The following is a 14,187-nucleotide window of genomic DNA, read 5'->3' as shown; positions in this document are numbered from 1 at the left end:
CTCCTGTTGACAGTAGGAGCTGCTACTCACTAGGGGAAATATACTTTATTGTCACCTCACGTTTTCGACGTTAACACGTAATTTCCTCCTGTTGACAGAACGGGCTGCTGCTACTAACTAGGAGAAATGTACTTTATTGTCACCCATGCGTTCAACTGTAAACGCTAACTAGATTGCAAGAATAACAACAACTAACATCATTGAATCGATCAAAAAAAATCTATTGAAAGCATTGTTTTTGTCCAGACGAAATGACTGTCACTCTGATATATGACGTGCGACTACTGCCACCTAGTGATGCAAGCAAGCAACTGTAACAGAGAAGAATAAAACTATTCCTGTAGATATTACAACTAAAATTAGAGATTAATTTGGGATCTTCTGTCATGAGACCATTCATATTTAATTGTTGAATTGTATTATTTTTTAGAGTGGTAATTACACTTTCTTCTTCAGCTCTCTACTCTACTCACATGTTTTCATAAATATTTTCCAACCTCATATTTAAAAAGCTCCCAGTTATTACTGTATGAATTGTCCTTTATAGTTCTAAGTATTGTGAGGTGTCCTCAAATCAATTGGGGAGGCTGAGGGGGAAACAGTTTAATCACCTTATTATATTTGAACACATCATTTATTCTATTGAACACCTTAAAAATAATAATAATAATAATAATAATAATAATAAGTCTCCTGGGACTGATGGTAAACCTGCTGAGTTTTACACAACGTTTTCTCAATTTCTGTTAGAGGTCTTTTCTGAAAGCATTGCAAATAATGCTCTCCCTCCCAGTTTGACTCACGGTCTGATTACATTAATACCCAATCCCAAGAAAGACTTGCTTCTCCTCGATAATTGGCGTCCAATCTATCTGGTCAATAACGACTACAAAATATTAGCCTATATATTTGCAAAAAGAATAAAGTCAGTATTGGACTCAATTATAGAAGAGACCCAATCTGGCTTCACGAGGAACAAACATATATGTAATCATATCCGACTGGTGACTATTCTGATCTAATCTTCAAAGATAGTTTTATTGTCTTCATAGACTTTTATACAGCCTTCGAATACAGTGGAACATGAGTTTATATTTCTCTTCCTGAAGAAATGTGGTTTTGGGGAATTCTTTTGTAGTACTATTAAAACTATTTTTAATCAAATCAAATCAAATTGTATTGGTCACATACACATGGTTAGCAGATGTTATTGCGAGTGTAGCGAAGTGCTTCTAGTTCCTCCAGTGCAGTAGTATCTAACAAGTAATCTAACAATTCCCCAACAACTACCTAATACACACAAAACTAAAGGGGTGAATGAGAATCTGTACATATAAATATATGGATGAGTGATGGCTGAGCGGCATAGGCAAGGTGCAATAGATGGTCTTTTTTTTTTATACAATATACAGTATATACATATGATATGAGTAATGTAAGATATGTAAATATTATTAAAGTGACATTATTTAAAGTGGCATTGTTTAAAGTGACTTGTGAACCATTTATTAAAGTGGCCAGTGATTGGGTCTCAATGCAGGCAGCAGCCTCTCTGAGTCAGTGATGTCTGTTTAGCACTCTAATGGCCTTGAGATAGAAGGTGTTTCTCAGTCTCTCTGTCCCCGCTTTGATGCACCTGTACTGATCTCGCCTTCTGGATGGTAGCGGGGTGAACAGGCAGTGGCTCGGGTGGTTGTTGTCCTTAATGATCTTTTTTGCCTTCCTGTGACATCAGGTGTTATAGGTGTCATGGAGGGCAGGTAGTTTGCCCCCGGTGATCCATTATATGAATGGGAACAGCTCCGTGAAGCATGGCACTTCTCCTAGATTTGATTTGAAAAGTGGAATTAGGCAAGTGTGCCCACTTTTGCCTTACCTCTTCCTGCTTGCAACCCAACTTCTTACAAGTTTTGGTAAATCAAGTGATATAAAATGGATCTCTATAGCTGACAGAGATATTAAAATGGATCTCTATTGCTGACAGAGATATTAAAAGGGATCTCTATTGCTGACAGAGATATTAAAAGGGATCTCTATTGCTGACAGAGATATTATCATAAGTCAGCTTGCAGATGACACCACCCTCATTTTGAAAGATGCTGACCAGATTCCTAGAGCAGTTGATGTGATAAATATTTTTTCCAAAGCATCTGATCTTTGTCTAAACCTTAATAAGTGTTAATTGTTTGCCCTTAAAGACAGTGTGATACCCTCTATATGCAATATTCTAGTCTAGGAAAAAGTAACGTACCTTGGGATAACCATATGTAAAGATGCTCATTCAATTTCATACCTATTATTGAAAAAAAAAAAAAAGTTCAGAGGGATTTATCCTTGAAAGGCCGAGTATTGCTTTCTAAAGCAGAAAACCAGACTTACTTATGCAGCCCAGTCCCTACATACAGCCCAGTCCCTACATGCAGCCCAGACCCCTACATGTAGCCCAGTCCCCTACATACAGCCCAGTCCCTACATACAGCCCAGTCCCTACATGTAGCCCAGACCCCTACATGTAGCCCAGTCCCCTACATACAGCCCAGTCCCTACATACATCCCAGTCCCTACATGCAGCCCAGACCCCTACATGTAGCCCAGTCCCCTACATACAGCCCAGTCCCTACATACAGCCCAGTCCCTACATACAGCCCAGTCCCCTACATGTGTAACGGATGTGAAACGGCTAGCTTAGTTAGCGGTGCGCGCTAAATAGCGTTTCAATCGGTGACGTCACTTGGGTAACGATGCTTCGAGGGGTGACTGTTGTTGATGTGTGCAGAGGGTCCCTGGTTCGCGCCAGGGTATGGGCGAGGGGACGGTCTAAAGTCGCAGTACAGCGCCCTTAACCACTGCGCCACCCGGGAGGCCTGAATAATACTTTTAAGTGTCACGGTTCTCTTCTGGTGAAAGAGAGACAGACCAAAACGCAGCGTGGTTATTTTGATACATCTTTAATAAAGATGAAAATAGAACAATATACAAAAACAAGAAATGTGGAACAACCGAAAACAGCTCCCAATCAGAGACAATGACTAACACCTGCCTCTGACTGAGAACCATATCAGGCCCAAACACAGAAACAGACAAACAAGACATCCAACATAGAATGGCCACTCAGATCACACCCTGACCAAACAAAACATAGAAACATACAAAGCAAACTATGGTCAGGGTGTGACATTAAGATAAAGATGAAAGAATCCAACTTCAATTTGGAATTTCGTCCCTCATTATATCTTCTCTCGTTACTTTGTAACTATAGTAACTATAACATTAAACAGATTCCTACTAAATGATCTGCTTTTCATAGACTAATATTCTTAGCGTGGTTGTTAATATATAAACATAATTTTCCCCTGCGTGGGTATTTCATATGTAACAATAACAATGTTTTGTAGAGAAACAAGTTTTTATTTTTAAAGAACTGGTTTAATAATCATATCCTGCTGGTGAGTCAACTTTTTCATGTAGAAGGATTGTTACACAATTATGAGGATTTTAAAAAATCTCGTTACAATATCCCTGTTACACCTAGAGAGTTCGCCATAGTCTTTAATGCTATTCCATCTGGAACGCTCATGTTGTTTAGAGGTGTAACCAGACCTCTATGTCACAACTTACTGGAATACATTTGTCAATAATATCGGTTGGGGAAAAAAGCATGTTTAGTACCACACAAACACCTGCTTGTTAACAAGGTGAAAGAGGTCTCTTTCAGAGCGATCCATAAGTATGACCCTGTGAATCATTACCTGAAAAAACTCAACAAAAAAAAAGACATTAACATTAACTGTAGTTTTTGTGTTGCGCATCCAGAAACAGTTTAGCATTTATTTTGACATTGTCTACATTTAAAGAAACTATGGAAAGATATTCATAGATTTATAATTGTTAATATTCTTGATGACTTTTGTTTTTATGGTAAAATGTGCTGCTCGGTTTCCTTAACTATAAAAAGGATATAGAAAAACAATTTTACCTCATAAATCTAATTATGCTAATGAAAAAGGTAATATTCATATATGTAAATTCACTAATATAAAACCACTCTTCTGTGTTTTCTGTAAGGAATTCTAGCAGTACATTAAGACCATTCAACATTCGCCTAATAAAAAAGCTCTTAAAACAATCCACATGTGTGCATCCTCTAAAGTCTTTGTATAATCTGTAATTTGTTGCATATATTATCATTGTCTGTTTGTATACTTCTTGTATGTATTGTTTACTGTTTTCTTCTGCAATAATTTAAAAAAAAATATATACATACACTACCGGTCAAAAGTTTTAGAACACCTACTCATTCAGTCCAACTCATCCAAGCCATCTCAGTTGGGTTGAGGTCAGGTTATTGTGGAGGGCAGGGTATCTGATGCAGCACTCCATCACTCTCCTTGGTAAAATAGCCCTTACACAGCCTGGAGGTGTGTTGGGTCATTGTCCTGTTGAAAAACAAATTATTGTCCCACTAAGGCCAAACCAGATGGGATGGCGTATCACTACCTAATGCTGTGATAGCTATGCTGTTTAAGTGTGCCTTGAATTCTAAATAAATTCCAGACAGTGTCACCAGCAAAGCACCCCCACAACATCACACCTCCTCCTCCATGCTTCACGGTGGGAAATACACATGCAGAGATCATCCGTTCACCCACACCGCGTCTCACAAGGAAACAGCGGTTTGAACCAAAAATCTCCAATTTGGACTCCAGACCAAAGGACAGATTTCCACCGGTCTAATGTTCATTGCTCGTGTTTCTTGGCCGAAGCAAGTCTCTTCTTCTTATTGGTGTCCTTTAGTAGTGGTTTCTTTGCAGCAATTCAACCATGAAAGCCTGATTCACACAGTCTCCTCTGAACAGTTGATGTTTGTGTCTGTTACTTGAACTTGAAGCATTTATTTGGACTGCAATTTCTGAGGCTGTTAACTCTAAAGAAGTGATCCTCTACAGCAGAGGTAACTCTAATGAACATATCCTCTACAGCAGAGGTAACTCTAATGAACTGATCCTCTGCCACAGAGGTAACTCTGGGTCTTCCTTTCCTGTGGCGGTTCTCACGAGAGACTGGTAACTCTAATGAACTGATCCTCTACAGCAGAGGTAACTCTGGGTCTTCCTTTCCTGTGGCGGTCCTCACGAGAGACTGGTAACTCTAATGAACTGATCCTCTGCAGCAGAGGTAACTCTGGGTCTTCCTTTCCTGTGGCGGTCCTCATGAGAGCCAGTTTTATCATAGCGCTTGATGGTTTTAACGACTGCACTTGAAGAAATGTTCAAAGTTCCTGAAATGTTCCGTATTGACTGATCTTCATGTCTTAAAGTAATGATGGACTGTCATTTCTCTTTGTTTATATGAGCTGTTCTTGCCATAATATTGACTTGGTCTGTTACCAAATAGGACTATCTTCTGTATACCACCCCTACCTTGTCACAACACAACTGATTGGCTCAAACGTATTAAGGAAAGAAATTCCAAAAATTAACTTTTAACAAGGCACACCTGTTAATTGAAATGCATTCCATGTGACTACCTCATGAAGCTGGTTGAGAGAATGCCACGAGTGTGCAAAGCTGTCATCAAGGCAAAGGGTGACTATATCAAGAATCTCAAATATGAAATATATTTTTTATATGTTTAACACTTTTTTGGTTACTACATGATTCCATATGTGTTATTTCATAGTTTTTTTTTTCATAGTCTTCACTATTATTCTACAATGTAGAAAATAGTACAAATAAAGAAAAACCTTTGAATGAGCAGGTGTTCTAATACTTTTGACCGGTAGTGTATATATATATTGTTTTAAAAAAAAATTGTTTTTTAGTTAGCAGTATCTTTATAACGCCCCCCGCCACCCCCCCCCCCCCCCCCCCCCCCCCCCCCCCCCCCCCCCCCCCCCCCCACACACACACACACACACACAAACGACAACCATTGAAACAGCACCTACTGGCGGCGGATACAGATACTGCACACCCAACCCCCGTCAGCTTCAGCATCCTCCCTTTTAATGAGCCTTCTCCTCGGTGTCGGATTGAATAGGCTCATCCATTGGTCCGGTGTCTTCATGACAGCCGTTTAGGATTGCACATACAGTCAACAGCAAGGAACACCATGGCGAGAAACCGTAAAGACAGAGACAGCTGGGGTGAGTGGTTCATAATTATGAAGACTACTAAATTGGTCATCTGCAGACCGCATAATGAGGGGTTCACTAGGCTACGGAGAGGCTCAGCAATGCAGCTGAAGGGATGTTTGTGTAGGAATCGTGATGTAGCAGTCGTTGCCATGTTTGCATGTTGTTGTCAGAACAAATCGTTATTATATATCTATTCAATTCTCAACCACAGCGGAAACGCTGGCCTGGACCAGACCCAACCAAGTCCCACTGATAAACTAATATAAACCCAAGCCAAGCGTCTACTATATTCACTCTACAGGCCAGTGCAGTGTCTGTCTAAGCATCCCGATCCACGCACCCTTTGGAATTATTCCGGCATAGAATAACGAAAGACTGCAGTACAAACACAACTCTAGAATGAACCAGTATTGGATAATTAAATACCTGTCAAGGCGATGCTACAGGCGATAGGGGGGTACGGGTGAACCTGAAGCAAACAGATGACATCGTCCTTACCGTTACATTTCACTCACAGCCATCGACATGTATATCTTTGGGTTTTTTCTATTGATGTTTTTCTCATATCTGTTTGATAAACACCAATTGTGCCACATCATTTGGGTCTGTTATCACATAGTACAAACGAGCTTGTTATAACCATCGTCATTAGACAGACTAAGAGCTGCCCAGGCATAATGTAGCATATTATGATAGCTAAGAAGACTGGGTTGGAAACCGTAGGGTGGTATGAAATGCTATTGCTTATTATCCGAGAGAACTGAGGAACCATGAGCATGGACCCAGTTACATTTACCGTAGAGTAGACCTAGACTCTGGCTCGACTGATGCCTGAAGCTGCGCTGAAACAAGAGCATGGACCGAGTTACATTTACCGTAGAGTAGACCTAGACTCTGGCTCGACTGATGTCGTGCACTACTCTTTGACCAGGGTCCATAGGGCTAGTATGTAATGTAGTGCACTACTTTTTGACCAGGGACAAGGGCCCAAATGACACCCTGTTTCCTATGTAGTGCACTACTTGTGACCAGGGACCCTATTCCCTATGTAGTGCACTTCTTTTGACTGTGGATAAGGGCCCAAATGGCAACCTATTTCCCTGTGGGCCCAAATGGCAACCTATTTCCCTGTGGGCCCTGGTCGAAAGTAATGGACTACATAGGGAATAGCTATTTGGGATTGTAGCATTGGGTTCCAGAGTGGCGCAGCGGTCTAAGGCACTGCATCTCAGTGTTCGAGGCGTCACTACAGACCCTGGTTTGATTCCAGGCTGTATCACAGCGGTCTAAGGCACTGCATCTCAGTGCTCGAGGCGTCACTACAGACCCTGGTTTGATTCCAGGCTGTATCACAGCGGTCTAAGGCACTGCATCTCAGTGCTCGAGGCGTCACTACGGACCCTGGTTTGATTCCAGGCTGTATCACAGCGGTCTAAGACACTGCATCTCAGTGCTCGAGGCGTCACTACGGACCCTGGTTTGATTCCAGGCTGTATCACAGCGGTCTAAGGCACTGCATCTCAGTGCTTGAGGCGTCACTACGGACCCTGGTTTGATTCCAGGCTGTATCAAAGCGGTCTAAGACACTGCATCTCAGTGCTCGAGGCGTCACTACAGACCCTGGTTTGATTCCAGGCTGTATCACAGTGGTCTAAGGCACTGCATCTCAGTGCTTGAGGCGTCACTACGGACCCTGGTTTGATTCCAGGCTGTATCAAAGCGGTCTAAGACACTGCATCTCAGTGCTTGAGGCGTCACTACGGACCCTGGTTTGATTCCAGGCTGTATCAAAGCGGTCTAAGACACTGCATCTCAGTGCTCGAGGCGTCACTACAGACCCTGGTTTGATTCCAGGCTGTATCACAACCGGCCGTGAGTCCCATAGGGCGGTGCTCCAGTTGGCTCAGGCGTCGTCCGGGTTAGGATTTGGTCGGGGGGGAGGTCGTCTTTGTAAAATAAGAATTTATTCTTAACTGACTTGACTAGCTAAATAAAGGTAAAATAAAATACATTTAAAAAATAACATTTATGTGGAGAGAACAAGTTTGTCTGTTAATTTCGGACAGGCATTGTTGCTATGGCCTTTTGTTAGTGAGAATAAATACATGCCCCAGTCTAGTCCAGACCTGAGAAACATCGGAGGATAGGACTGTTTCAATTATTAGCTGTATTCTGAACCCTTCATTCGTTTTAATGCTCCAAAACAGTCCCTTCCCACCTACAGTATTACTCAGTTTTGGTTTAATGTGATATGGGATCTGTCCCAAATTGCACCCTATTCCATATGTAGTGCACTACCTGTGACCAGGGTCCAACAGGGCTAGTATGTAACGTGGTGCACTTCATAGGGAATAGGGTGCCATTTGGGACACACTTTGCTATGTTTGTTATGTCATACAAATCTCTCATCTCTTACGTCATCTGATCTTACAAATGCAGAATTAGAGCTTGGAGTAGTTGTGGTTGATGATGATCCTTAGATTGTTGTCAGAGAGAGAGAGAGTTCTGTCTATCAACACTTCTCTGTGTTAGCAGCCAGCTAACCTGTTCAGGCTAACCCAAGACATTACTTCGAGGAAGGAACATGATGAAATATTGGCTATTGTCAACCACACACACACCGATGGACAGCCACCAACACCGTACCGTGACTCTATGTCCCTCAGTCTTCTCCCTGTTAGTACACTAGACTAGCTAGGATTTTGCAGCCTACATAACCACCAGGCCTCTGGAGACTGTGGAGAGGCAGGCAGATTGGAGACTGTGGAGAGGCAGGCGGATTGGAGACTGTGGAGAGACAGGCGGATTGGAGACTGTGGAGAGGCAGGCAGATTGGAGACTGTGGAGAGACAGGCAGATTGGAGACTGTGGAGAGGCAGGCAGATTGGAGACTGTGGAGAGGCAGGCGGATTGGAGACTGTGGAGAGGCAGGCAGATTGGAGACTGTGGAGTGGCAGGCAGATTGGAGACTGTGGAGAGGCAGGCAGATTGTAGGCAGACTGAGTCACTGCCTTCCCGGAAAGGAAAGCTTTTCTCTCTCTCTCTCTCTCTCCCCCAGTCCAAATGCACAAGGGTTACATCCCAAATAGCACTATATTCCCTCTGGAGTACACTACTTGTGACCAAGGCACATGGGGCTCTGGTCAAATGTAGTGTACGATGGTAAGGAAGAGGGTGCCTTTTGGGAAACAAACTATATGGGCTGAGATGATATCGATGTGTTAACCACACCGGATAGACAGCTATTATGGTATTAACAAGCCTCTAACACGGCCTGTCATTACTAAAAGGGGTCATTTCCGTATTTGAATTACATTCGCACACCGTATACTGTGAATGGTGTATTGTTTTGGTTTGAGTTTCCTGCTGTAAATCAGTTAAAATAAAATTAGACTATGTCTGTAAAGTATAAAATGGATCCATTTTGTTCGCTTTTGATGGCTACCTCTCTGCAGCTTCTTCTTTCTCTGTTTATAGGATATAAAGTGTTTCCCCATTTCCCCTGTACCTCACAGGAAGGCACCGGGTTGATTGGTCAATCGATAACTGGGGGTATTATAGAGTGCGCAATTGTGTCAGAAATGGCATCCTTTTTCCTGCAGTGCACTATCAGGTTTTGAAGGTGAGACCCAGATTCAGACTGTGTCAGAGTAACAATGTTTGTTATGGCAACGGGGGGGGGGGGGGGGGGGGGGGGGCAGGAAAACGACAGGTCAAGGCAGGTAGGGGTCGATAACTAGAGTAGTGGGGGAAAGGATCAGGACGGCAGGCAGGCTCAGGGGCAGGCAGAGGTTGGTAATCCAGAGGTGGGGCAAAGGTGCAGGACGGCAGCCAGGCTCAGGGGCAGGCAGAGTGGTCAGGCAAGCGGGCTCAGAGACAGGACAGGCAAGGCCTCAAAACCCTGAGGGCGAGGAAAAAGCGAGACTCGGGAGCAGCAGGCGTTGAGACAAAAACCGCGGGTTGACTTGACAAACAAGAACTGGCAACAGACAAACAGAGAACACGGGTATAAATACACAGGGGATACTGTGGAAGATGGGCGATACCTGGAGTTGGGTGGAGACAATCACAAAGACAGGTGAAGCAGATCAGGGTGTGACAGGGCACAACAGCTGACCAGAGCATCCTAAATGGCACCACATACAGTCGGGCTCTGGTCAAGAGTTGTTCATTACACAGGGAATAGACAGCTGCACTTGGAAACGTTACAAACATAGGATGTGCAATATTCTTTCATTTTTACATTCCCTCCCCCATCATGTGACATCCCACATCATGTGACATCCCCCATCATGTGACAGGGTCCTTCACAGACAAAGCCACCTACGACTGGAGCTCGGAGGAGGAGGAGCCTGATGGAAGTGCGCGGCCCATCCAGGTGCTGGTTGTCAAGGACGACCACACCTTCGAGTTGGACGAGGCGGCGCTGAGCCGCATCCTATTGGCCGAAGAGGTCCAGAACAGGGAAGTGGTGGCCATATCTGTGGCTGGGGCGTTCCGCAAGGGCAAGTCCTTCCTCATGGACTTCATGCTGCGTTACATGTACAGCCAGGTGAGTTCAAAGGTCATGCTTGTGTAAATGATGGGGATTGGTAACCTCACTCCAGGTTGAAATGTCTCCACCCACGCCGCCAAATGATCAAATCAACTCAAAGTTTATTTGTCACGTGCGCTGAATACAACAGGTGTAGTAGACCTTACAGTGAAATGCTGAATACAACAGGTGTAGTAGACCTCACAGTGAAATGCTGAATACAACAGGTGTAGTAGACCTTACAGTGAAATGCTGAATACAACAGGTGTAGTAGACCTTACAGTGAAATGCTGAATACAACAGGTGTAGTAGACCTTACAGTGAAATGCTGAATACAACAGGTGTAGTAGACCTTACAGTGAAATGTTGAATACAACAGGTGTAGTAGAATTTACAGTGAAATGTTGAATACAACAGGTGTAGTAGAATTTACAGTGAAATGCGTACTTACAGGCTCTAACCAATAGTGCAAAAAAAGGTGTTAGGTGAACAATAGGTAGGTAAATAAATAAAACAACAGTAAAAAGACAGGCTATATACAGTAGAGAGGCTATATACAGTAGAGAGGCTATATACAGTAGAGAGGCTATATACAGTAGAGAGGCTATATACAGTAGAGAGGCTATATACAGTAGGGGGGCTATATACAGTAGAGGCTTTATACAGTAGAGAGGCTATATACAGTAGAGAGGCTATATACAGTAGAGAGGCTATATACAGTAGAGGGGCTATATACAGTAGAGAGGCTATATACAGTAGAGAATCTATATACAGTAGAGAGGCTATATACAGTAGAGAGGCTATATACAGTAGAGAGGCTATATACAGTAGAGGGGCTATATACAGTAGAGAGGCTATATACAGTAGAGAGGCTATATACAGTAGAGAGGCTATATACAGTAGACAGGCTATATACAGTAGAGAGGCTATATACAGTAGAGAGGCTATATACAGTAGAGGGGCTATATACAGTAGAGGGGCTATATACAGTAGGGAGGCTATATACAGTAGAGGGGCTATATACAGTAGAGGCTATATACAGTAGAGAGGCTATATACAGTAGAGGGGCTATATACAGTAGAGGCTATATACAGTAGAGAGGCTTTATACAGTAGAGGGGCTATATACAGTAGAGGCTATATACAGTAGAGAGGCTATATACAGTAGGGAGGCTATATACAGTAGAGAATCTATATACAGTAGAGAGGCTATATACAGTAGAGAGGCTATATACAGTAGACAGGCTATATACAGTAGAGAGGCTATATACAGTAGAGAGGCTATATACAGTAGAGAGGTTATATACAGTAGAGGGGCTATATACAGTAGAGAGGCTATATACAGTAGAGAGGCTATATACAGTAGAGAGGCTATATACAGTAGAGAAGCTATATACAGTAGAGAGGCTATATACAGTAGAGAGGCTATATACAGTAGAGAGGCTATATACAGTAGAGAGGCTATATACAGTAGAGAGACTACATACAGACACCGGTTAGTCAGGCTGATTGAGGTAGTATGTACATGTAGATATGGTTAAAGTGTCTATGCATTTATGATGAACAGAGAGTAGCAGAAGTGTAAAAGAGGGGGTGGTGGGTGGTGGGACACAATGCAGATAGCCCTGTTAGCCAATGTGCGGGAGCACTGGTTGGTCGGCCCAATTGAGGTAGTATGTACATGAATGTATAGTTAAAGTGACTATGCATATATGATAAACGGAGAGTAGCAGGCAGCTTTTTGGGTGGTGCAGCTGGCTTAAACGTTTGGGAGGGTCACATGTATTTGTGAGATAGTGGTTCTCAGCTCCAGACCCAGTGCTGGAGATACAGGAAGTGTTAATGTTCAGAGAACACAGTGATGTCATGACTGGCATGGGTTCGTATCCCTTTGATCCAGCAGTCATACTTGGCTTTTGGGACTGGCATGGGTTCGAGTCCCTTTGATCCAGCAGTCATACTTGGCTTTTGGGACTGTCATGGGTTCGTGTCCCTTTGATCCAGCAGTCATACTTGGCTTTTGGGACTGGCATGGGTTCGTGTCCCTTTGATCCAGCAGTCATACTTGGCTTTTGGGACTGGCATGGGTTCGTGTCCCTTTGATCCAGCAGTCATACTTGGCTTTTGGGACTGGCATGGGTTCGTGTCCCTTTGATCCAGCAGTCATACTTGGCTTTTGGGACTGGCATGGGTTCGTGTCCCTTTGACCTGGTTAGGACCCAACTCTCAGCATGAAAGCCACATGCTGTAAACTTTCCATCAGCGTCCTGCAGTGACATAATGTGATGATTAAGATTATCGGATGATGTGGGATTTAGGTTAGGGAGTATTGGTGCTGTCTTTCCCTGCTTTTAGTCTCTGAATTCACTCATTTGTGTATATATATCATTGGCTGGCCTGTATCTATGTATTGTCTCATGCTGGTCTATATTGGGGCGACAGGGTAGCCTAGTGGTTAGAGCGTTGGACTAGTAACCGAAAGGTTGCAAGTTCAAATCCCCGAGCTTACAAGGTAAAAATCTGTTGTCTCATGCTGGTCTATATCATTGCAGCCAATGATATTGTCTCATGCTGGTCTATATCATTGGCTGGCCTGTATCTATGTATTGACTCATGCTGGTCTACATCTGTGTCCATACTCCCCAGGCATCTGAAGAGTGGCTGGGGGAGGCAGAGGAGCCTCTGACTGGGTTCTCCTGGAGGGGTGGATCTGAGAGAGAGACCACAGGGATTCAGATCTGGAGCGAAGTCTTTCTGGTGGACAAGCCAGATGGACGCAAGGTACCAAATGACCTGTTGTCACTGTTTGGTTGTGTACCGAATGGCACCCTGTTCTCTACACCGTGCCTTATTCCCAATGTAGTGCACTACTATAGACCAGAACCCTATTCCCTATATAGTGCACTACTTTAGACCAGAGCCCTATTCCCTATATAGTGCACTACATTAGACCAGAGTGTAGTGCACTACTTTAGACCAGCCCTATTACCTATATAGTGCACTACATTAGACCACAGCGTAGTGCACTACTTTAGACCAGAGCCCTATTTCCTATATAGGTCACTACTTTAGACCAGAGCCTTATTCCCTATGTAGTGCACTACATTAGACCAGAGCCCTATTCCCTATGTAGTGCACTACTTTAGACCAGGGCCCTACTCCCTATGTAGTGCACTACATTAGACCAGAGCCCTATTCCCTATGTAGTGCACTACATTAGACCAGAGCCCTATTCCCTACATAGTGCACTACTTTAGATCGGAGCCCTATTCCCTATATAGTGCACTACTTTAGACCAGAGCCCTATAACCTATATAGTGCACTACATTAGACCAGAGCGTAGTGCACTACTTTAGACCAGGGCCCTACTCCCTATGTAGTGCACTACATTAGACCAGAGCCCTATTCCCTATGTAGTGCACTACATTAGACCAGAGCCCTATTCCCTATGTAGTGGACTACATTAGACCAGAGCCCTATTCCCTATGTAGTGCACTACTTTAGACCAGAGCCCTATA

General features: G+C 43.4%; 1 protein-coding gene across 1 annotated transcript in view; it reads left to right on the top strand.

Moving 5' to 3' along the window:
* Positions 1–5,987: 5,987 nt before the first annotated feature.
* The window catches only part of atl1 (atlastin GTPase 1), a 37,346-nt gene continuing 29,146 nt past the window's right edge, over positions 5,988–14,187 (top strand). The window contains exons 1-3 of the mRNA XM_036955313.1: positions 5,988–6,145; positions 10,438–10,688; positions 13,316–13,450. Coding sequence (XP_036811208.1) covers positions 6,112–6,145; positions 10,438–10,688; positions 13,316–13,450 — 420 coding nt within the window. The 5' untranslated portion in view covers positions 5,988–6,111. The remainder of the gene's footprint in view (positions 6,146–10,437; positions 10,689–13,315; positions 13,451–14,187) is intronic.

This window comes from Oncorhynchus mykiss, chromosome 19, assembly GCF_013265735.2.
Source record: "Oncorhynchus mykiss isolate Arlee chromosome 19, USDA_OmykA_1.1, whole genome shotgun sequence".
Classification (NCBI taxonomy): domain Eukaryota; kingdom Metazoa; phylum Chordata; class Actinopteri; order Salmoniformes; family Salmonidae; genus Oncorhynchus; species Oncorhynchus mykiss.
Note: the sequence above shows the minus strand (reverse complement) of the source record. Positions and strands in the feature narration are given on the sequence as shown.